General features: G+C 45.9%; 1 protein-coding gene across 2 annotated transcripts in view; it reads right to left on the reverse strand.

The window, feature by feature from the left end:
* Positions 1-4,958: 4,958 nt before the first annotated feature.
* LOC144155145 (regulation of nuclear pre-mRNA domain-containing protein 1B) overlaps positions 4,959-24,071 on the reverse strand; it is a 35,676-nt gene continuing 16,563 nt past the window's right edge. The window contains exons 5-8 of one of the 2 annotated variants that reach the window (XR_013319516.1): positions 22,947-23,073; positions 21,286-21,377; positions 14,273-14,448; positions 8,122-8,261 (exon numbers count right to left, since the gene is read on the reverse strand). Coding sequence is in view for 1 of the 2 variants with exons in the window: in XM_077686413.1 (XP_077542539.1) it covers positions 8,112-8,261; positions 14,273-14,448; positions 22,947-23,073 (453 nt within the window). In the remaining variant the exon portion in view is untranslated. Of the gene's footprint in view, positions 8,262-14,272; positions 14,449-21,285; positions 21,378-22,946; positions 23,074-24,071 lie in introns of both variants that reach the window. The other variant, XM_077686413.1, reaches the window with a different exon arrangement.

Below are 24,071 nucleotides of genomic sequence, written 5' to 3' on the forward strand. Positions count from 1 at the left end.
GTCGCCCTGCCCTGTGTTCACACTACTACTTTTGCCGCTTCTCTTTCCTCTAACAGCTCGTGACTGGAATGGACTTCCCCAAGATGTTGTATCTTTATTTTGCCCAATTATATTTTCAGAAGAACTCAATACTTACCTTTCACATTGTTAACTTGTTTGCACCTGATCTATTTTTGACCCACCTCTTATGCAATACTCTCTGCCAGGAGCCTTTAAGGTAATAAAACTGAACTGAACTGAAAATACAAGTAACAAAGGGAGACTGACTAAAACGGCGGTTCCGGCTTTAGTAGAGAACATGTCGCACCAGGGCCTCTCCTAAGCTTTTCTTTCTTCCTTGCTGACCTCCTGGCCTCTGCTGTGGAATTACTGCCTTGTGGCTTTGTTTGCAAATCTGCATCTGCAAATGGCAAACTCTAGGGCACACGGCATGACTAGAGCGAACTGGACACAGCACATGACCTGCCGTACATGTACGGACTAGAATTAGAAGTGAAAGAATAGAACAGCATAGAATAAAAATGCCCCGCGGCAAATTTGCCACGGGGTGTTATTTAAACCAAAAGTTGGTTTAAACCAACTTTTTTACAGTGTATGGTGGTTTGACAAGAAGGACGAGGGACGGGGAAGCTCTTGTAGCAGCTCGGCTGGGGCAGCCGAGGGAGCTCGCCTCTTCTCACTCCCCCTTCACTCTTTTTTCAACAGTAAGGTCAATGACTCTGTAAAATGTCTTCGTTAGGGGTTCGCGGCCCCCCATTTGAGATACACCCCCTAGGTAGTTTTAAAACTGTGGACATGTCCTCCTTAGGCATAAAATGGCCTTGGCAGTGTCCAAGTCATCAAATTTTTTGCATGTGCATTTTTACCATACAATGTAAAATATAAAGCTCTTGCTAATACAGGGAACCGAACCTAGGCCCCACAAATTCAGAAGTGGGAATCTCCACTCCACCCCAACTCCTTTGCTGATGAGAATGAAATCTCAGTTTTATGCACACGTTTTATGCCACTCCATGTGGCAGAGGAATAATGCATCATACTTCTAATAATTTGCCCAAACTTAGCCCAGAAACAGCAAAAATACTGGCCATTGCTAGTTAAATCTGAAGTAAAAAAAAATGGCTATGGGCTACACACACTTATGACACCTATTTATGCAGTGGATTGGCCAAGGGATTGACCAAGGTCAAGTGACTGCCAGGCAGATGTGGAAGGTCATCTGGCATGAAAGAAGAAAGCTACTGTTCCCCAATACGAAGCACATACCCAGGTGTGAGGTTAACCAAGAATGAATAGGCACCCTGCACCGGACAGAGGCCGCTGTGAGCGCAGCACTTTTCCTAATAAAGCAGCGTGTAGAGCACGCTAGGGGACAAATAAAGCACTGCCGATTTCATCCAGTTATCACCCACTTCCCACAGCATGCCATGGCAACAGTCTACGGGGCTGACACCAAGCAAAGGTGTGAAGAAAAACTGAACAGCAGTGATGAATGCATTGGTTTCTCCTTGCCTTTTTTTATTACCTACCACCTGATTGGTAGGCTACAATATCAGTGACTAATGTCCCACCTCCTGCACCACTTAAACATCATGTGCTTCGGCATTTGTTGGCACGACGATACCCAACGTGTTTTCTTTGTGTGGGCACCCATATCATGGCTGCTGGTACCTCGGGTAGAACGCCGACACTTGACGTAAACTGCATGTTACGGACAGAGGCTGTGATGAGCGTGGCATCTTTCACAATAGAAATGACACCCCAAGATACCAGGATATAAAAAATGGCTGCTCGAGTAGCGGGCATCAGCGCAATGTGCCTATACAGGCTTGCATTCTCTGCAACTGCAGTCTTGTCTTGCTCTCCATTACAGGTGGCTCCATTAACCCTCCAGGCAAGTTGAAAATGACGGCCAAGCCTGGCCAGCCCCAAGTCTGTCATGGTGTCAACTTTGCGCAGAGCTTTCAACATGCTGTCAAAAAGGTTGAGAATATTGTTAAAGGGAAGGAGAAATTTTGATGCCAGCTTTGCCTCACAAAACAAGTGTCTAAGTGCCAAGAAAATTTGAGAGTGGATCAGCAGCCATGAAGTCACTAATTACAAAATGCTTAACTGTCACTTTGTGCCAAGAAAAATCTACAAGTGTGGTGAGAGCTAAATTTCTATATTTGCAGCACATAATGGAAGCTGCAGGCACCAAATGAAGGAGTGCAAATAGGCTGCTTTCATGCAAGTTGTGTAATGACTTACAGAAAGCAACTACTGCGGCTTTCATGACTTTTGCGAAGCAAAACACAGAAATCTAGCTTTAACAAAATGTTTACACATTCTTTTTCTCATATTTCAGCCATTAGCATTCTCTGTGGGATAGCTCATGGGATAACGGGGACCCTGATATAGCTACACGAGAGAGGGAGAACTACTAAGTTGTACTACTACCCGCATAGCAGAATCCAAGACTCGCGCACAGGTTCGATTACTCTTACTTGGTAGACCGACTCCATGCTCCGGCAACAAAGTTGTGGATTTGTTGCCAGGTAGACTGCAACACAACCATTGCTCACGGTGGAGACGGGGGCTCCGCTTGCTCGCTGAAGCTGTAAGGACTCCAACCTAGCCATCGTGGCCATGGGGAGAATGAACCGCCAACAATTAACATAGACCGAATCTGCAAGCAGACTCCCGCGAAGCCAACTTGTATAAGCTGTCATCGTGGCCATGAAAGAAGGGACCCATGATCCAACCAACACTGACAGTCTGATGTCCTTGCAGCTTAGTGAGTGAGCAGAGCCCATTTCCGCCGAGCAATTATCGTACTATTATCTGTATTTACTGGGCAATAAAGCCACAGCAGAGTCTAGTTTACTGTGCGCGAGTACTTGAATCCGCGCACGAGTCTGCAGATTCAGCTGTGTGGCTAGTAGTACCACTAGTCGGCGATTTTGGCTAGTTTCATTTTCAGATATAGCGCCGCCATGCATCGTGGAGCCGCAGCGCGGTATTACTTCACTTTCCTTCAAAAATCCTCTCTCCGCCTTTTGGGGCCAGCCGGCCAGTACGCCATCATCCAACTGCCTGCAAAACTGCGCATTTGTGACAGGACATCTTTTATTTCTTTTTTGCTCGCCTCTGCGCCGGGAAACCGTTGGACAGGCGACAGCTCCCAAGTTCTACAGTTTCTACTCTAGGCAAGGGCCGAGATTCGCGAATTTTGGTTATTGTAGGGGATAATTCTGAATGCGCCACTCTTTGCAAGATGGGGCAACAGATAGAGGTTCACCACTAGCATTGCACAGCCCGAACAGGAAAGGAACTGAAGTTTTCTGTTTTCTTGCTTCTCAAAGACAGCAGGTAAGCAACAGCTTAAAAAATTCCTCAAAATTACAGATATCAGAATCAAGGTGCGCTAGCATTTTTCAAAATTTGTTTAAATGTAAGGGCATAATCATTGGCAATGAAGTATTCACACAAATTGTAATTCCTGCAATACCCGCTCTGCAAAAAAAAAAAAAAAATCTAGGTAAAAAAATTCAGTCCACAATGTTTAAACGTCCACAACAGAATGAAATGCTAAGCACAATATAAATTTATCTGAATGCACACATTGAAGACTTCTTTTTTAACATGTTTGGGAGCCCATTTTTGTTTGCAATGAGTTTCGACCGTTACTTAGACTGAAAGGTGGCTCCTGATGACTACGACATTTGTTTGTTGCGATTTTTCCGCTGGGGTAGGGAGTGCTGAGATATTCTTAATTTTTTGCTAACATATGCTCAACTGTGTTCAAAAAAGGACTGATGCATGAGCCAAAATTTGAATGTAAATGTGAAAGCTGTTGAGCACGCACAGTTTGTGTTGTGCTCTTGCTCACACGGTGAATGTGTGGCTGCATAAGTCTGTAATAGTTTACGCGTCTGGATTTATGCTGTCAAAGAAGTTGTGTTTTAAATGAGGCACAGAAAGTTGCATCAGTTTATAAGAAATAATCAAGCATCACAAGTGGTTTTATGGACCCTAAATAGCTAACAAAAACAACCGACTTCTCCTCCTAATAAGTAACAGCAAGTGTGTCGTGTTTTCCTGCTTCCCCTGCCTGCCTTTTTAGTGGACAGGCAGCAAGTGCCGAGGCACCGAGTCATGGATGAGCAGGTTGCCCTGGTGGAACTAAGCTACCACAGGTGCTAAGCAACATGCAATGTTGCTCTACACCTGTTAGACCAGCAATGTATATACCTTCTAACAGGTCTTCCAGTAACAAGTCTTGAATAAAAAAAAGAAATAAATAAGTTACGTCTCCGCATTGCTCTGAGTAAAATTAGAACATGTAAAACAATACACACTTTGACACACGTATAAGCATCCTAACCTGCACGTTTTATTCCTCTCATAATTTCAAAAAAACATACCAAACAAAACAGTGTGAAAGAGGCATTTTTAAGATGCCGGCCACCGTAGCTGCCATTCACGCAAGTTTTCAGCTGCTCACAGTGCGAAACTTAAGCGAGCAGCAGCTGCGTGGCAGGCAATGTGATGCCGCCTCGACCACCAAACAGAAAAGCATCAAGAGTACTTAGTGACATCACGCAACAACCTCGCTCTCCTTTCCAGTCATTGCCACGATGATGATTGCAATGTTTTTGGGACGTCCCGGGCCACCAGGGGAAGATTTGGGGCTGGTTTCTGATATATGTGGGACCATGGCGGATGCTACAAAGGCCACCCATTGGCAGTATGACTTGGTAGTCCTTATTCTCGCATAGCTAGTCAGGGTCCCCTGTTATTCCATGCGCTAACCCACAGCTTCTATTAGTGCTGCTAACTTCTAAAAAACCTTATTCATCACAAAAACATTTGAACTAATCCCTGTGCAAGATCTTACAAAGGTCAAACTAATGACGGCATGGTAGAGCCCTTATGTCTTCCTTGAACTTCTCGCGAAGCAACGAAGGCCCCTGGTCAGTGGCAATACATCACTTTATTTTTGCAGAAACATGTCTTCTAAGACAAACCAAACCAATCTAACAGGAAAAAAAAATTACAGCGGTAACAGCTTTGGTTTTTAATGGCAAATTTGAATTTACACATTTGATTTTTATAAGAACGCACCTCACTCGCATACAATGGCAAACAGCTTGTAGAAAGCACGAATCCTTGCCCGATTCACCATTTCATCGAAAAAAGCACTAGTCTGTAGACTCAAAAGCATATATTAAAACCTTAAAAGAAACAGATACCTTAACACCACTGGCTTTTAGCCTACTCAAAGACAACAAACATGCAGCACGCAGTAACCTTAATGTGTAACTAGGTGATTTTACACCACCACAGTAATCTGTTACAATCAGTCCACACGTACAGCACGTCTAAAGGGGCCATGAAGACAAAATACAGGCTTGGCTCGTCAACAAATGACACCAGTTTTAATCGCAAACTTCAAAAAACATATCAAGCAGTGGTGACTCCCCAGCCACTTTCCGGCGATTTTTCTATGACGGCACAGAACCGTGTTTCTGCGATTGGCAACCGCCCACCTCAGGCCACCCCCCAAGAAACGTCACTGGGCGACTGTACTGGTCCGTCTAGTCTTATCTGATCATATCACTTGAATGATAACATGCAGGTCACACTGATAAGGTATGTCTTTAGTGCTTGCCCTTAATACGTCCCTCTACCCGCAATACATCACTGCAGTGGGAATTATTTTTAAAAATTTTTCAATCTTTCTTGCATTTTTTCAGTAAAAAAATGTCTTTTGTGGCTGGAATGGGGCTCAGTCAGTTACTAAAGGCTAGTTCTTTCAAACTAAACAAAGCTGTATTTTGCCTCCACGACCCCTTTGAGGGGGCCATGAAGACAACATGCAAGTTTGGCTCATTCAAAAGATTGCCTCGTTAGTACTATAACACTGACACCACTTTTATTGTAAACTTTGCTCAAATAAGCTGTATAATTTCGAAAAAAGAGTGGCCATGTGACCCTCTAGCTCATTTCCCAGACTAAACCCTATGCTGTACCATGGGCAGCTGTGCGATTGGTTGAGGCCATCAAAAGCAAACGCAAGTTAGGCAGAGCTTACAAGCTTGCATGATGAGCTATTTGCACTTAGATTTAATGTCTATTCTTTTTATAGAAGCAAGAATGGTGACATAACAATGGTAGTTACAAACGGACACGTAAACATAGAAGCACCAGTGTGCACTACGCGCACTATGCGGTTATAGCTGCACAGCCATCCGTCGCATTGAGCTAACACTGGCCAACTGGCATAACCGACATTGTCTTCTGAGACTATTTGTCGAGCATATCCAATGTTTCATGAAACGATTACTATCAACCGCAACGGAAATTAGTCAGGTACAAATCCGGTCAAAAACAAAACGAGGGCGGACAGCGGTCCCAAGCAGTATCGTGCCGCTATCTGGGAGGGCGAGCGGTAAATGAGGCAACAAAACACGTTTTGCCGTTCGATGCAGCCCCAGTCACCGTACTAACAATCGTTTCAAGTACCTGCCCTGGATGCATCATTGCTGACGTAATGAAACACGCGATTTAGTCAGAGAAAATTGTTTAATTTCTCAGTGAATAAAGCATTGTTTGCTGTCGGACAAGCGCTGGGGGAACTGTACAACACCAAATCTTTCAAATAAAACAAACTTGCATTTTGTCTTTATGGCCCCTTTAATGGGTGCATAATGATACGCACAGCAACAGCTTCCCAAAGAGGCAACAACATGAAACCTAATAGATGTCCAGATAGGCAACCAGCTCTCAAAGTGTTCCCGCTAAGGAGTACCTCCTCTGGTACGCTTTGATAAACACAAACCAACAAAACAAGTTGTTCTATTACCATGTGCACTGGCCGATTGCTGTATACACGAGCAAGAAGTGTGTTCTGTTGTGTGACCACGATGGCTTGAACACCAAAAACATGTTGCAATGCTGCCCGCCCCCCCAACAACCTTCTTGAAAACATCTGAGTGCTGCCATAGTGTATCTAACAAAATAGGGAGAGAGGGCATGAACAGAGAGCGTTTTTTCTTCTTCTAAAAGTGTTTCTCCTACATAGCTCCTCGAAAGAGGGCGTGACACAAAGATCTCAAATCGATCCACGTCTTGACAATTCATTTTTTGCAAAAGCAAAATAACAAACAGTGGAAAAAAAATTCATACACAGATTGCTGTTTAACAAGGTACATGCAGCTAACCCTTAAAAAGATACAAAAAAGAACAATGTTTGCCTTCTGACACCCACACATCAAAATAAAATGTCTCATTAGCAGCAAAGGCCACCGTTAGCTCCAAAGTCAGATTACATGTAACAAAACAGCTGAACCTGCTTGCCATGTAACTTCTGCAATCACTAGTGTTCACACATTTCTGCCACAGCAGAGAGGCCTGAGCATATAGTAAGAAAAAAATAAGACAAAACAAAATAACATGCAGTCCTGCCTGTAGCTATAGGGGCTGCAACTTGTCACTCCCAAAGCCAAGGTTATCTTCTACACGCCAAGCAAACATTCCAAGAGGCCAGGAATGTCTCGCTTTCAACTTTCAGGATCTCAAAAGATTACGTCATTATCAGTGCAGGTACATTTTTAACTGACCACCGCAAAATGCCGTCACTGCTGTTCATCGATGTCACCTCTGGCACTTCCTGAAGCCAGGTGGCTGTAAAGAGACCACCACTTTAGGCAAAGGAAATTCTTTTTTGGGCCTGAATCAAACCTCACTGGCCTAGCAGGACATCTAGAGCTGCAACATTTTTCTGAAAAACATGCAGGGGCAAATAGACCTTCACAATTTAAAACAAACGAAGTGTAGAGCAATGAAAAGGATCAAAAGAAAAGCAATAAAACGAAGTGCGTCTTTCTATCTATGCCTGGTTTCAGTTTGCAGACGCCGCACAATAGAATCTATGCCACCACGCAGAGCATGGCAGCCAGGTTAGGGCCCAAGCAAAGGCCGACAGAAGGTAGCACGATCCTACGGGGCAACCCACAAACGATGCTGGGCGAGAGAGTCCACTAAGGGGCCCAGCAGACAAGCAGAAGCAGCCGAGCTGCTGTGGCTGGCATGCAGCCGGACGAAGCTTGTGTCCCAACACGCAAGAGTCACCGGTGGCTGAACAGGTCCCCTGCAGAGGGCAGGGGGGCCAGACCACCGGTGACACTTGGCAGCAGGGTCAGGTCGGGCAAGTTCTGCAGGTGGGACTTCAGCTCGTTCCGGACATGTGTCACCTTGTGCAGCTTGTCTCGATGCTCCTGCACACCCACGGGGGGTCAAGTTACGCTTGGAGGGAGTGGGTTCAACCGCACCAGTTGTGCTCATCGATCAATGTTGTTCTTTACCTGCCGCCTTCCGTGCATGTCCGACCTGCTACAAGCAATCTACTGCTTAGAAAGCTTCATTAGAAAGGGCTTTCATTAAAAGGGCTTCAGAAAGTCTTCCTGAGACACCCTTTCATAAAGCTTAAATAAGATTACACAAAATCTTAGTAGGGATGCCTTCGAAGGTCCTTGAAACGACACCAAGCATGCATTGGCTCTATTGTGTAAAGGGTATTCATCCCGAGGGAACATCTGTCTGGTTTCAAATAAAAGTGAGCCTGCATTATATGACTAGCACTAGTTTTTTTAGCTCTCCCTCCCTTCCCACCACCACCACATCACTAGTATTCTGTAGGAGCATGTCCAGGTAAAACATCCACGCTCAAATCATTCCGCAATCAAAAGAAAAAAAAAAAAAAAAACACCTTCCAGCCGCCCCATTCCATAGGGCCGATTTTCCGTACAAGCTGGGTCAACTTCCCAAGCGTTGTAGTCCCGCACAAGGGCCGAGCACCACCAAGGCACATGAATGTACGCTAAACTTGGTAACCACCCGTGGTAGTACATGCTGCCAGACTCTTTCAGCACCCGGCAATTCAGTGTTGTAGTAGGACGGTGGGGGTGGGGGGCTGCCAGATCGACAAGGGCCAGGGGCACGGAGCAAGATATAAAGAGGAGCACCGACTGTGGCCAAGAAAAAATCATTTGCTCGGGCTGATAATGTCTCCACGCCGCCGGCCGCCCAGCTTTTCCTTTGCTCTCTTCCTCTGTCGTTCGCACTCTCGTCGCTCTGCCTCTGTACGTGGCTCTTCCCTTCTTCGCTCTCCCTAGAGGCGTCTTTTCTTTTGCAGCGATGTCTGTCTTATGCCTGTCCTACTACGCAGGAGGAATGCGTGCACGCGCGGAATTTAAACACCCGTGCACAGCCGCAATAGACGGCGCAGATAATCGAACGCCACCGCATACATGGCGATCGCTTATTCCTATCAGGGAGCATTTATTCTGACATTATGAAGACCCACTAAACATATTGTACTAACCTAGCAGATGTAAGACGCAACTGAACAACGACGACTTTAGAAGCACCAAAGAATGAGCAAGAGTAATATGGAACACCACAACATACAGTCTAGCGTGATTCTGCTTACGGCAAATCGATGCAGCGCAAAAATTACCCTCTGTTGTTGTCCCGCTATCCGGCCATGTGCTTAATTATTTATGCTGCTTCTGCGCACGAACAACGCTTACAAGGGTTGCTCGGAGTCTCCATCGGCAAACGGCAACGATACACACATTTCTGTGCCAATGACTGAATTGAACGGCTGCCCTGTTGTATTAAGGGGGCAGACTGGTCTTAGAGCTATATTTTTTATTTACCAACCAATTTTAATGAAACTGCACTGCGTTATAGAGTTTTTTGTGCTGATTTCAAATCTCCTATTAGATTTTTTGTAAGGTGATTATATTTTGAGTTAATTAATGATTAATTGCCATTATTTTGGGACACAGTTACAAAATAACCACTCCATTCAGAATGGCAATTACCACGTGGCTAGGCAGACAAATGACTAAAGAATACAACATAGGAAGAACTTTTTTGATTTAACTATTTTTGGTCGTTTTACAACACAGGGAACTTCGCTTCTCCCGCACTCTGCCAGAAATGGCTCGCAGGTGGTGCCAATTGAACACAATAATAATTTTCCAAAGCCTCCATTTAAAAAATTTGTTTCCTATATTGTATTCTCCACACATTTTGGTATCAGAAGCAAAAAGAATTAAAGTTGTACCTGCTCTGGTTGCCAAGATATCTGAGGATGAAATGCTAGCTTTGCATTGCAAGAAAAGTGCCATTTCACCATCGAATTCTGTGCTAACTGAGCTGTAGAGTGCACTTTAAAATGCTATTATAATATAATAACAACAAAATATGATGCCTTTTGATGAGGAAATTTACAGACTGTTAGAAAAATGGCCGTGGAGGCCAAAAATTCCATTTTTGAGAAAACGCTTTTTTTGACCGTTTTTCGGCCCCAAAGACCCAACTGCCCCCTTAAGTATACAAAAACACTGTCAGCTTGATAAAGCACCCAAGAATATCAAACCCAATCTTCATTGTAACTCATGCCGCAACTTACCGCCCGATGTTCACTGTCGCTCTTAGGTCGTGTTATCTTGTCGATAACGCCGCGGACTGCAAATAAAATGCTGCGATTTGTATGGCTGCAATTTCGGGCCTACCAGGTTTCCCGGCGTGTTTTTTTAAGCTGCTGACCAGCAAAACAACCGGCTCGTCAAACCTTTTTCTTCGGCGAGTCATCACCACAGAGATATCGGGTCCGAACGAATTCAAATATCGCGAAATGAAAGCTTGTGAAAAGACCGCACTGTCAGGTCCTTGATCTTGAACAGATTGCTACGTCGCGAGCAGTCGCGGGTGGTGTTATCACGTTTCTGTTATTTTATGATGAGCGTGTGAGTGCCGGTCCGTGTTCTGGCACACTCTGTTTTGGACGTAAGTTGGAGAACTGCGAGAAAGCTGAGGGAACTTTTATAATCGCTATTGATCAGAACCAGTTGCTCCTTTCGCCTTTTGTAAAACCTGTTAAAACACAGCCGAATTGGTGTTCACAAATTTACAAAACGGAGTAGCATTTTCGGCAAGCACTGCGCAAAAGGCAGTGTTTGTATAGCAGCCATATGTCTATATGTGGTCTCTACATTTTGTTTTCCCACCATGCAAACCAATCTTTAACGTATCATTGCCGTAAGACCACTCAATTCCTTCGGGTCCGGGTTACCCAGAAGGTGCTGTCGAACAAGTTAAGGAGGAGCGCGAAGGAGGAGCGCAATGAACGCGAACCGGCGCCAAAGCAGGCCCAAAGCCCTCCGTGCCCAAAAGTACCGTCGCCGAAGCAGACGACAAAAGCCGACGGAATGTGTTCCGCCAAAGCGCTTGCCGGCGCACGCGGAGCGCTGGCCGCTTATTTGGCGGCCCATTCGCTGCGCTATCTACATTGTGCTCCACGAGTGATGGACATTAAGGGCCCGCCGGTGAGAGTGAAGTCGGCTCTCCTGTTTATCTTGCTCCGTGGCCAGGGGTCCCCCAAAAGGATAAAGGCAGCTTTCCAGGTGTGAATTCCCCTTTCAAAGGTAAGCACGCTACCAGAGATGCCTATACTCTTTAAAGAAACCGGTGGGTGCCCAGTGGTATGCAGATTCCAACCCAGCACTTCCCTCATATGAGGTGAGTGCTGCATCTCTAAGCCATTGCTTAGTTGTTTGGCAGGAAGCCTTCAGCCCCACTAAGAAAGCTTTCGCTTTATAATTCGAATTTCTAGATGATTCGAATGGTACAATTTGGTCCAACCAAGCTTCATAAAAGTCTATGTATAAAAAAACCTGTTAATTTGACCACGAGCAGGTTAGGCTATGGATAATTCGAACTACGTGCTACCACGCCAGTAGCTTGGCACCTGGTATACAGCCATAGAAAGGCACCCGCTGCATACACACGAGGCTACATCGTCTGTAGAAAAGAGTGAAGAACGGTGAGAGAACGTAAAATCGGGTAAAACCAATCAAGATCCTCATGGTGGACGTTTCGGAAGACGTACTCTCTGTGGACTATGGCGACGTGGATGCGACTGCAGTGATGCGTAGTGCACTGACCTGTCCCTGCCAGTGGCAACAAGGAGGAGGAGGAGGAGGAAGCACCAGTGCAGCCGTTCACTCAAAAGCCATGACCGGATTGAATGCTGCCGGTCTCTTCTTTGAAAAAGGCAAGGAGGAGGGAGGCCTTCCACCACATTTGCTAGTTAGTGCTGGCATTTGCCTTTATGGACAAAAGGCAGACAGAAACCCCAGACTTCATCAAGCATTAACCTGTTGGCATGACCTACTGCTTCCAAAGTGCAGTGTACTGTTGCTATTATTCACTTTCATTATAAGTAGACAGAACTGAAATGCGCTAGCACACGTTCAGCCGCAGTAAACACGTGGGTCAATATTTGTAAAAACAACTCTGAATGGCAATAACTTACCCCACCTCCCCTCCCCTGTTGCTCTGTATTTGCAGCTGTCAGGAGGTCCTGGCTCGCAACAAATAAACCCTGGGATAACTTTTCATGTGGACACCTACCATATAAGTCAGAATATAGGTCGAGATTTTTTACCAAAACATTTACAGAAAAAACACCTCTCGACTTATATATCAGCCATTAGCATAATTTTAGTTGTCATCTGGCACCCAGGCAGCCCATCGGGCCCACATAAACCGCTAAAACACCATTGTCGCTGACATTAATCGGACTCGCTGCCATTTTTTTGTCGCTTCTCTCGCTGTTGGCGAACAAGATAAGTTCCGGCACTTGGCACCAGTTCACCACATCACTTATCTCAGTATGCAATGTTTGGAAGACCTTGTTTTGTGGGCGCTGTGCTATGCACCTGGAACTGGTGGACAAGGTGGCCACGTTTGTCCGCTAGCATTGTGCGATGTCTCTACGAAAAATCGCCGGCGACAACACCAAGACGCTTGCTGGCCGCCTGCACCAACGCCGCCTGTATTAACATTGCCTGACGCGTCGCGCGCTTTTCAATGGGAAGGGTAGGGACGCTTAGTTCAGGCACTGATCCGCTATGTGGCGCGTGCCGACGGACATCTCGCCTTACGTAAATGCTCGCGAGTCGCGAACGCTGCACCCACTTCTACGACGTGTGTCTGTCAGCTTGCCTGTTGGGCTTCAAGGGCCGTTTCACTTACATCTTAGCCGTGACGGGGCGCTAGTTCTGTGGCGCACTGGGGATCTCGTTCAACGTGTCGCTCGCTTCATACTTGCTGCATTTTTCCAAAGATAAAGACAGAGGCGGACTGAAATAGGCTAAGAACATACTGATTGTCGGGTAGACATATAGCTAACAGAAAAACGATATTTTCGGATGGGGCAGCCGTTATTTTACTGATATTTTTCTTTCTGGAGTATTTAGAGAAGAAAAAATTGCGTGCACGTTTTTTGTTCAGGCGCTCACTTCTACGATTACTTTCCAATAATATCACGTGCTTGTAAACTTCAGAAAATTATAGGAAACAAAAGGATAAGCAGCTGCGATCCCGCCACGCTGTCCGGGCGCTTCTACAGTACAGTCCTCAATTTTAGAAATGCGTACCAATGCGGAGTGCGAACAGGGGGGTCAAAACAATACCTAAATGCGGAGGGGATAGAGGGGGGATGCCCCACTCAGAAAATTTCAGGGCCTGTGATCAGAGTAGATAAGCGCGCAAAGCCGGCATCAGCCTGCGGCAGCGCAAGGGATTTTGCTTCGTGACAAAGGAAGTTTTATCAGTGACAGGCCAAGCCAGACAGGCATGGTGAAAAACAAGAAGGCGTAGGAGCGCCGCCTCGGGAACGCTAAACAAACTTTCCACTATTTTGCATAGTTTCCGAGAAGCGGCGCTGGCTGGCGGACACGAAAGCACGCTGGAAGGCTACGGAGCGGGGAAGGGTAGGAGAGAGCAACAGGAGAGTGCCTGTTTGGCCATTTTTCGCTCACGCGTTAGGCACTGTTTATACAGGCGGCGTTGCCTGCACAAACTGGCTCTCACGACAGTCTGCATGTGGGTGTCCCATGCTTGGCGCTCACTTACTAATGACATGGTCTTGTAAGTGCTTAAGAAGTGCTCCATAAGCAATTCCCCAGACTGCACCAAGGACAACTTGCTGTGTGGGAGACATCCAGGCAGAGACAGTCGTCCAGCAAGATTTCAGACTGCTCAAATGAGTAACCTTAGACAAAACAAGTGCTTATAGCCTCAATAAAACAACAATATGTACGTAACTCTTTTTTTTTTTTCCCCCAGTTTCTCGGCTGCAAGGTAAAGGGGTCGACCTATATTCCGACATATACGGTATCAGCGATCCTTTAATACTGGAGCGTGGCCTTACCTCAAGTTTCTGCTCTGCAAGTGCCATAAGTTCCCTCTGGTGGAAGGTGAAGTTGATGAGCATCTGGGAGACCTGCTTGCGGTCCTCCAGCTCTTGGGCCAGCCGGCTGTTGTACTCGGCTAGCAGGGAGCACGCTTCGTCCACTTGCGTTGAGAGCCGGTCCGCTGCTTGCCGGTCTGCACAGGTGCCACACGCCAATTTCAAGCATGCGGGGCACACGGTGCTTACCATGTTTACTAAATTCTTAGGGGCTTTTTAAGACGCAGGTCTTGCCAAAGAATTTCAGTGCAGCAACCGGTGACTCCTTAGACAATACCTCACCAGGCGTCACCACTTGTTTAGTGAGGGTGCTAGCCATGTGAGGCAGCACGGTGTAGTTGCCACCCAAGTTGGCAAAAAAGTGTAGAGGAGTAATGTCATTCTGTGTTGTTTTACACTGCAAGAGGGAACCCTGCAGGCTGCCTTTCACATTAGCCAGAAAATGATTTTATCAATGACCACTGCATGCACAGGCCACCGGGCCTCGGACAAAATCATCTTGAACAAGACGGCCGTCGTAGAGCTGTTGTACGTGAGATTGTGGTTCGAACATGACGCGCAGCAAGCCAATCAAGAAAACTGTGCATTCCTCTCCTGCATAATCAATTAGGCAGTTCTTTTAGCTGCAGCAGTATTTGTCTTCAAGTGTATCATCTACAATACTGTCACGGGGGGGTCTCAGTTGCAACAAAGTGCAATGCTGTCACGTCTTCACTGATAAATTATACAGTAATTTCACCCAATCTTCAAAACGAAGACCGCCGAACATAACCTACATCAAAACCAAATTCAGAACAGAAATCACTCTTAAAATAGCCCAAAATTATCCACAGTGTGACTGTGAGATGATAACTTAATGCTGTTAGAGCTTTTCATGGGTCTTTTGACACTGTAAATTTGATAGCTTTGACATATTCTCTAGATTCTAAGCACCCCTCATTCTAAGCACGTTCCCATGTTTTAGCCAAAACAATATTTTAAAGACAAGTCATCATTCTAACACGAATGTGCTTCAGGGGTGGAATTCCCAGTTTTGTCTTTTTGATGTCCATTTCAAAGTACCCATTTTGAGCGAGCCCTGATTGGCTGCAAAAATACAGCCCAGATGTGATACAGCACGAGCAAGGTGGGGTGTCGACTTCTGTGCACGTTGTTAGTCAGAGGCCTCGCAATTGCAACTACACCACGATTGAAATGGACATGAACGGACATTTTTGAAACAGACACCACTCAGAATTCCACCCCAGGTTTAAGTACCCCCCCACATTAGGCATTCTGTGTTCAGAAAAAGGCGATGTTTAGAATTGAGAAAATATGGTAATATCACGCTTTTTCAGAAAAGATAATGTACAATGGTATATTGTAGGGACAATAGGCACCATCACTCAGACTGCATTTCTGTGCACTGGTGCAATTTATCTGACCAGTAGCTACCTGTGCTCGCCAAACTTGGAAGCAAACACTGTGTCTAAGGCCCAAAACACAGTATATAAGCTGTACGAGCTTAGACAGCGCTCATATAGCAATTTTCTCTCATCAAAAGCATTGGCCGCATGTTACATCTGGGCGGCACCCACTACAACCAACTAAATATGGTATGTGGAATCACGACCAATGTCTTGAATGTAATCTAAACCCAAAAAGTAAGGCTCTAAAAAATTTAGCACTATTTTTCTTTGATGTTCCTCTAAGTGGGACCCTTAATGCAGATTTGTACGACACCATGCCCACTACACCATCACTCTTATCACAACTGGTGTTGAGCTGCGTTTGGCTGCCTAAATAAAAATGTACGCCTCATCTAGTCCAATCGGCAAACGCGCTGTTGTACAGCCTGACAAGCAAGATGCTCAGCATCGATATCGGTTCAATTATTTGGCCCGCTCACTCTCAAGCCATTATTTGATGACAAACGCAATAGAGGTGATGTGCTACAGAAACACAATGAGATAAGGCCACATAAGCTGGAACCCGGCTATGTATTCACCAACATCCTCTCCATACTGTTGTCCTCTGTGCATCCTGTGCAGCTACCCTCCTTTCCATAGGCATATACAGCATATACCTGAACATATACAGCAGCCACCATGCCTAGCATGCCCAAAGCCATCGGGTGTTCCTATAGAACACTTTTTTACTCGCACGGCTTCCTTCGCTCCGTGACAGAGCATCGCTGTGTCCAGCCAGTCCGATGCCCCTGTGTGTTGCTTAGCAATGCTCTGTCTTGCTTGCGTGGCATTTTTTTTGTTCTGCGACCTTGACTGAATGGCTTCACACTATGAAAGAAAGATAGTCTCATGCCAAAATATTTTTTATCATTGTGCCCAGAATGCTTCCGTCCTGGGGAATATTATTAGTACTTGCCAGCCTGCATTCGAGTATAGGCTCCGGAACGATCACCGGGTGGCGCTGCCCTCTCCCATCCGGGGGAGTACGCCGGGGCGGCCGTCGCTTCGGCACGTGCTTTTTTCGCTGCGCGCGTGCTGCATTTCTCACGCTAGGAAGAGGGCTGGGTAAAATTTTTTTTCGACTTATGAAAGCATACACATTAGCACGTGTCCAGCAAGTTCGGTTTACACATAGAGTAGCTAATGGGTCCATTTTTGCCGGTGCTTGTCTTGTTGTCTGCTAGAGATGCGTCGTCTGCTACGCGCCAGTCGAACAGCCGAGCGCCCCGGCGGTTTCACGGGATAAAGAGTGCTCTTGTGGGCGACCCTTGGCTGGGCTAACCACCTCAGTCATGGCGAAACGACTGCATCTGGTGAACGGCTTTTCAGCGCCCTAAGCAGGCGCCCCCCGGCCCGCTCCTCCACGTCTGGCAAGTGCACGCGCAGCTCGTGCTGTCTCCCGCACCGCCTGAGGCATCCAGCCTCCTACTCACGAATGCAAACAAAGCGACCATCGGCTGCGCAAGCCACTTAAGCCAGCACGTACAAAGGAGCGGCGGGAACACTCCTCACTAGCCCGAAACGAAAAGATGAAACTGAAAGCGAAGCAAACCCCCCATATTGTTGCATGGTCAGCTGCCACGACAGTAAAGAAGAGGATCCATTCGTTAAATTCTGCATATTCGCCGCGAAAGTGCACCAAAAGGATAAACGGTAAGCATGAATCACTGCGGTTCGAAAGGTGAAATAAGTTGACACATTTTTGTTTGTATCTGTGTGCTTTCAGTTTACATTACCCGGCTTTAAAAATGCGAACTAGTGTTCTAACGAAACCTCCCCTCTACTTTTTTTAATGCATGCTGCCAATGATTGTTTTCCGCTATATTAAATGAACTTGGGAGCTGGTGCCGTTCGATATCGTCCATATATAACACAATAGGTTGACATTTTGCATGGGTAAAAAAAAATAGTTTCTAGACATTTACCTGGCTGTAGTAGCTCTGATCCGTCTTGTCATTGCGACTTGTGTTCTGGATGGTATTGCTGCGTTGTTCGTTTTTTTCCCACATTTACAAATACTGGTAATTAAAAGAGTTATACACCAAATTCTGCGTATTAATAGTAATTAAAAGTTATACGCCACAAGCTGTTGTGTTGTTTCCGCGAACTGTCACGCTAACCCATACTTGTACTCCAAGCGGGTGACAAACATTGCAAACAAAAATTTCTTCAAGGACAAGTAAAATGGAAATGCGGCGCTGTCAGCGCACCCCTTAATTAGCGTGTGCCTTTCTAATGCGTTTTTATAAGATGCAGCTGATTGTTTCAAGAGTAAGAAATAACCTATTAACCATAATCAATCACATTTATCTTACATTTCTTGCAAGCCTCAGTGTTTCTGCGGTCCAGAAAGTCCGGATGTCCGAAGCGCGAGCACGCGAAGGGAGTAACAAACAAGAGAAAAGTACGCTGTGACAAGCTGAACAGCTGTCGCCTTCCAGAAGAAAAGAGCAACTGACGACCGCCGAACAACGCGTTTCCCCCCTTAAAATCGTCGGGGCAGTCTGCCGGTCGAGCGGCAGGAAGCAGGCGGCGCGTCTGTAGCAGACGACATGACAAACGTCGACAAAAATTAACTCAGTAACTACTCTACGTTTAAACCGAACTTGCTGGACACGTGCTGATGCGTACGGTTTCATAAAAATGCAGCACGTGCGCAGCGGAAAAAGCACGTGCCAAAGCGGCGGCGGCCGCCGCGTAATCCCCCGGAGGGGAGAGGGCAGCGCTTCCCTCACCCGGCAAACTTTAGCTTCGCCTCCCTATACATATGGCAAGTTATGACTACACACAGCTGTCGCAAGTTTACCGGTAGTTTGAAGTTTTTACAACAGCTGAGCACATGGACTATACAGTTTAATCCCGCTACAACGAAATTAACGCAACGTGCGAAAAATTTCGTTGAAGCGAAAATTCGTTGAGGCGAAATCTGCCCCAACACACCATGGAAGGGCAAGAAAAATAGCCCCGTATATTTCCGGATAATTGACAGCATAATACAATGCTCAAAAAACAGAAAGATGCGCAATAACATTGTGTTTATTGGGATAACAAACATATCAATGGTTATCTGTTTTTTACCTGCACGTAAAGAGCGCGTTACAGAGGGAAAAGGGGAGGGAGGTGGGGGGGGGGGGGGTGAAGAAATGCAGGCGCAAAATGTATTGCTGTACAATAAGGCATATCCACCGAGCTGATTACTTGCAAATAGCTGCGAGGCCGTTGCAAGCCCCCCTCCCCCTCTCACTTGTGGCAGGAGAGGTGCCGTTATCTTATCCTCTGACTGGGCACGGAAGCAACTCACCTTAGCAGGCAAGCCGCGCACGCTTGCATTTAACGCGACCGCACTCTCGTGCCTAAGATAGGATGACGCGGGGTCAAGACTAAATATGAAAACATTATTTTCGCTTTTGACTTTGAAGAATTGTAGAAAGAAAACTGCAAGGGCAGCTGCTCACAACGCATACATGATGGCGCTGCACCAGCAGCACAGCACATTTGCGCTACAGTGTGCTAGAATAGGGGAAGTGGGTTCAGGGAGCGCCACTGGCCGATACACCTCATGTCAACGTGAGATGGCGCCACCGTTGCGCTGTAGGGTGCTGGGCGTCCGGGCATGGGCGGGAGCGAGATGTAATGAGCGAAACTAGTTGAGCGAACGTGCTGTAAATATCACAGCTGCTCATTGCTATTAGTACACGTGTTCCAAGATTTAAACATACTGGCTACTCACGTACAACGTGCAGCAGTACTGCGGTGCGAATGGGATGATTGTGCGGAATCGTCTCAACTAGGCACCGTGCCGGCATGCCCGTAATCATTGCGGCCGGACACCGAGACGGCCAAACAATAAGAAAGAATCGATGTACTGATCACCTAAACTGCCTTGCCATCAACATAATACGGAGTTGAAAAAGCTAAACCATGCGTGGACACCGCAGAAATCTGGGTTCGCCGGCGCCTTTACAAGTCAAGAGCAACGCAGCGCCAATTGTTCGTGTTTCTTTCATTCATTTCATTTATTGTCACCTTAAAAACCCCAAGGCATTACATAAGGGGGGGGGGAGGGGGGGGGCAATATTAATAGGTTGAATAGAGCACACAGTTTGTCATTTATCGAAATTTTAAAAAAGTTGATCATCTGAAAAACGGAAACTATATGTGATAGTTTGTTCACCCTTGTGCAGGTCCTTAAACTAGTGGTGTGTTATTACAAATATATATTCGAGCATGATTCAATGAAAATCAAGTGAAAAAGACAAAACACTTTTTTAACAGCAGAACTGTTGCACAAGCCGTAAGTTCGCCGTTGCAGGAAAACATACCAAGGAAATTGTGAGCCCTTCTGAGCGCGAATGCCGAGGCCTCGGCTCACGCAACGGCTTTAGCAAAAAAAAAAAAAAAAAAAGCTTCTAGCACTTTTGTCAAGCGCTACTGCGCATGTATAAAACAAATGCTCCAGCGCTAATACTAAAGATGAAAAGACACCCTGCTTGGGAGAGGTCACCGCAGCCACCGCATTCTCTAAAAGTTATTATGGACAATTGGAGATGCGGCTACGAGTGTGTCAATTCCTTCCTGAGACGACTTGCAGATTCCGCCACCACTACCTTGAGTCGATGACGAAGAGATGGTGGAAGTCTACAAAGGCGAGGGTGACTTTGCACCCACCACTCTCCGCGAAGAAGACAACAACCTCTCCGATGTATATGACGACGATTACTGCAACCGCAATTTATGTAAATAAACGATGATACTGAAAACTATGTTTCCGAATGCTCACTTACAACAGCTTCACCATTTAGTGTATTTACTCTCGTAATGAACCCACTCGCGTAATGAACCCTCCCCCCACTTTTCTTCTTGAGAATTTACTTTTTTGCCACTTTGAATAGAAAATGCAGCGAGAATTGCTTTTATCTCAGCATGATTGCTGATGCCGTAAACGATTGCAGCAACTTGATATCACGCTACAGTACGCACATAAATGCTAAAAACGCATTCCAACAAAAAGAAATTTCCGGAGACGTGAGCACGAATGCCGTGGCTCACAATTTAAAAATTGCGCGCTTGTGTAGCGCCACCTCCTGAACACAAAACGGACCTTCGTGCGCCATGAAAACGTTGCGGCGTGCGAACAAAGCACAAAACGTACTATGCATTCCTTCCCTGCTCTTTGCTCTACTAGCTGGTTCTAGCGGCGTGCGAACAAAGCACTAAACGTACTCCACACTCCTCTGCTCTTGCTGTTCCGCGATGTCGTCGTTGTTCAGCAGTGTTCCTACCTTTTTTCGTGCTCCTGGAGTGCGCCGTACGATGGGCTAGTACGTGAGCTACACAGCCGGTTTTAAACTGAAGGTAGTGGAGCATGCATTGATACACATGAAAACCGCATGGCTGGGCGGCACTTCAGTGTAAACCCAGTGCGTGCCAGACGTTTTTGGGCGGTGAACAGGGATCCCCGTGTGTTTCGTGGCCCCAAAGAAGAGAAGTTTCCCGGTGCGGGATAAAAAAGAAGTTTTAGAGTGCCTTGACGGTGCGGAAGATGGTGCGCTGCGGGCCGACAACGAATGTGAAGCCGCAAGCGACTTGAGGACAGCTCCATGGCGAGTAGGGGGCCACTAGCATGTTGGAAATAAAAAAGAAATTTAATTACATAATCACCTACAAATTTTTACAAAAATGGTAAGGTCCTGATAGCGCTTCTCTTAGCAGCTTTATTGAACAAAATTTCAACTTTTAAAAATCTGTTTAAATTTTTTCCCGCATACCTAATAAACCCTCCCCCCAAATTCATGCCGAATTTTCCGGAAAAAAAGTGGGTTCATTACGCGAGTAAATACGATAAGTCTTGCGCGTAAGTGCAAGCTTCCCTGAATTCTTTTATTTGAACAAGGCGTGCTTGTCTCAGCTCACTCTTAAGGCTGAAATACAATACAACATTCCCATTTACAAGTACAATCTACAATTTCAACATTACATTTTCCACACAGTGGCTGTACCCAATGTAGGAGCGACTGGGAGCGCTGGCTTATTTTGGCATGAGGACCTTTTTTTTCCTGCTTTTTCTTGCGACTCATTGATGCCCTTTCATGACGTAAAAATGCAGCCTAATTAAAACACAAAACTTTAGAATGTCCCGCTGTTAGCTCATCAGAGTGTTGGCTGCACCCAATACCACAGGAAAGCTGCAATTTAGCCAGCAGCATAACGTTAACTATGGTCTTACTGCACAGCTTTTGTCTGCTGAAAAAATTGGAAGCAAAGTTGGTACCGCATCGGGCAACAAAGGGTGAAAATTTAACTCTCATACTGAACGGGTTTCGTCTAACACCTGTTTGTGCAAATTCTTTCCCCACTGCTACAGCACTTTTTAGCACCGCAAACGACAGCTGCCCGTCTTTCGTCCACTGATATCCCGCCTTGCACCCGGAAGCAAAACAATGACTCTGACATCGACGACCCGGCATCGCATTTCTCTTAAAGGAGACACTTTTCAGCTCCAAACCGCGATTTCGAGCCGACGCACAGCACGCAATCGAGAAGGTTGACTGTACAGCCCACACTACCGCAGCGCCGCCCCATACATCCAAAACTGGTCTACACTCGCTGCTTCACGCCTGTGCATAGAGTGCACCGGCCACTGAACCCACTTCCCCTACTCTAGTAGACCATATTCACGCGATTTCATCTGGATACGGATTAACTGTAGCTCCGGCTTGGCAAATCGGGCCTGCGCCTCATGTAAAGACAGCCAGCCACATCGTTATCACCAGCAAACAATGGTGTCCACCTATGAGTTTGTTTTTATTTATGGGTGTTGGTGGGGGCGTGTGGCGCATGTTTTTGGTGAAACTAAGCATCCTGAATGTATAGAAAGTTACAGATAGCTGGTGTTATGCAAATTTTATTGTAAACCAAATGTTCAAACCCAGCCCCAATGAGCGAAAATTTCGTTGAAGCGAAAGCAAGCTAGACAGATGGTTCGTTGTGGTGAGGACTTTGCTGCATCGACTTCTAGGCTGGCTGATGGGGAATTGGAAATATTTCGTTGAAGCGGAGTTCGTTGTAGCGGGGTTCGACTGTAGCAGTTCAAGCAATGCAATTCCCTTGTATTCAGCACTCGATCTCATTTTTGGACAACCACTCAAGGGTCGGCAATGCTTTCCGAGAACTCTGCACCGACTCACCCAGAATTTTCTCCAGCAAAGTAGGGTCCGAAACCTCTGGCGGGAGGCTGGCTATGCGCTCTCGAACAACTGCATCAGAGGAGGCCGTATTCTCCAATTCCGTCAGTGCCTTGATCAGGACTGCCGGCTGGGGGAACAGGTGCAGACAACAAATTGGACCAAGAACTCTCACACATAGGCCCAGCAAGCATGCAACCGATAGCGCACTAAAAGCTGAAGCTCACCACCAAGACAAAAATAAAAAATTGAACTCGCACTGCATAATTTCAAGGTATAACAAATATTAGGTGAGGAATAGTGAATTTAGCTTAACATTGTCTATATGGTGACATAAAAAAATTGTCACAGATAAAGCACCCAGCAGCCAATTAGTGGCATGTAGGCAAAAGGAATAATACAGCAAACCCTTGTTACAGTGAAGCCCTCGGGACAGGAAACTAATTTCATCAGAATCGGTACATCCTTAAAAGTGGCAAGGATCTGCACCTCCTGTACTGCAGTTCGGGCTGGGAAAAAAATTTGAATAAAGCGATAATCTGCACAAAGCGATTTCGCTATAACGAGTGTTCATTGTACTAGGAAAACTCTAAACTATCAATCCACCAAGCTTTCACAGAAGTTCCATCTTCCTGTATAACAAAAAATATCTCAGAAAAAAGCTGTGTGAAACTCCGCTATTGTTTTTTGTTTCCCTAGTATTCCTTTTCTTTATATGTTATACTAGACAGCAACAGTCCTAGTTACATAGAAATCCAATTAGAAAGTTTAAATAAAAACATCAGCCAGTAAGATATGGTGTGTAATTTAATTTTTTTGCGATTTATTTGTCTGTTATTTGTCCGTCACATCCCTGAAAGAGCAGAATGACTTATTGCAATAAAATAATAAAAATTCCAATAATAGTATGACACATATCCAACATGCTTTTACTGTGCCATGCTTGTTTGCTTGCTTGCAACCTGTAATAACCTGCTCAGGCTTGAAGTCCGAATAGGTTGCCATCACTCTTGAACAAATGCTGTGCTGTATGCGATCTTCCGATTCTGAATTCACGCTTGGCACGTACTCAGGGTCAAAGGAATCACTGCTCCAATCCCTTTCACCAAATCAACAGCTGACACACAC

This window comes from Haemaphysalis longicornis, unplaced genomic scaffold, assembly GCF_048455015.1.
Source record: "Haemaphysalis longicornis isolate Haplotype H1 unplaced genomic scaffold, Haemaphysalis longicornis Haplotype H1 scaffold_1, whole genome shotgun sequence".
Lineage (NCBI taxonomy): Eukaryota > Metazoa > Arthropoda > Arachnida > Ixodida > Ixodidae > Haemaphysalis > Haemaphysalis longicornis.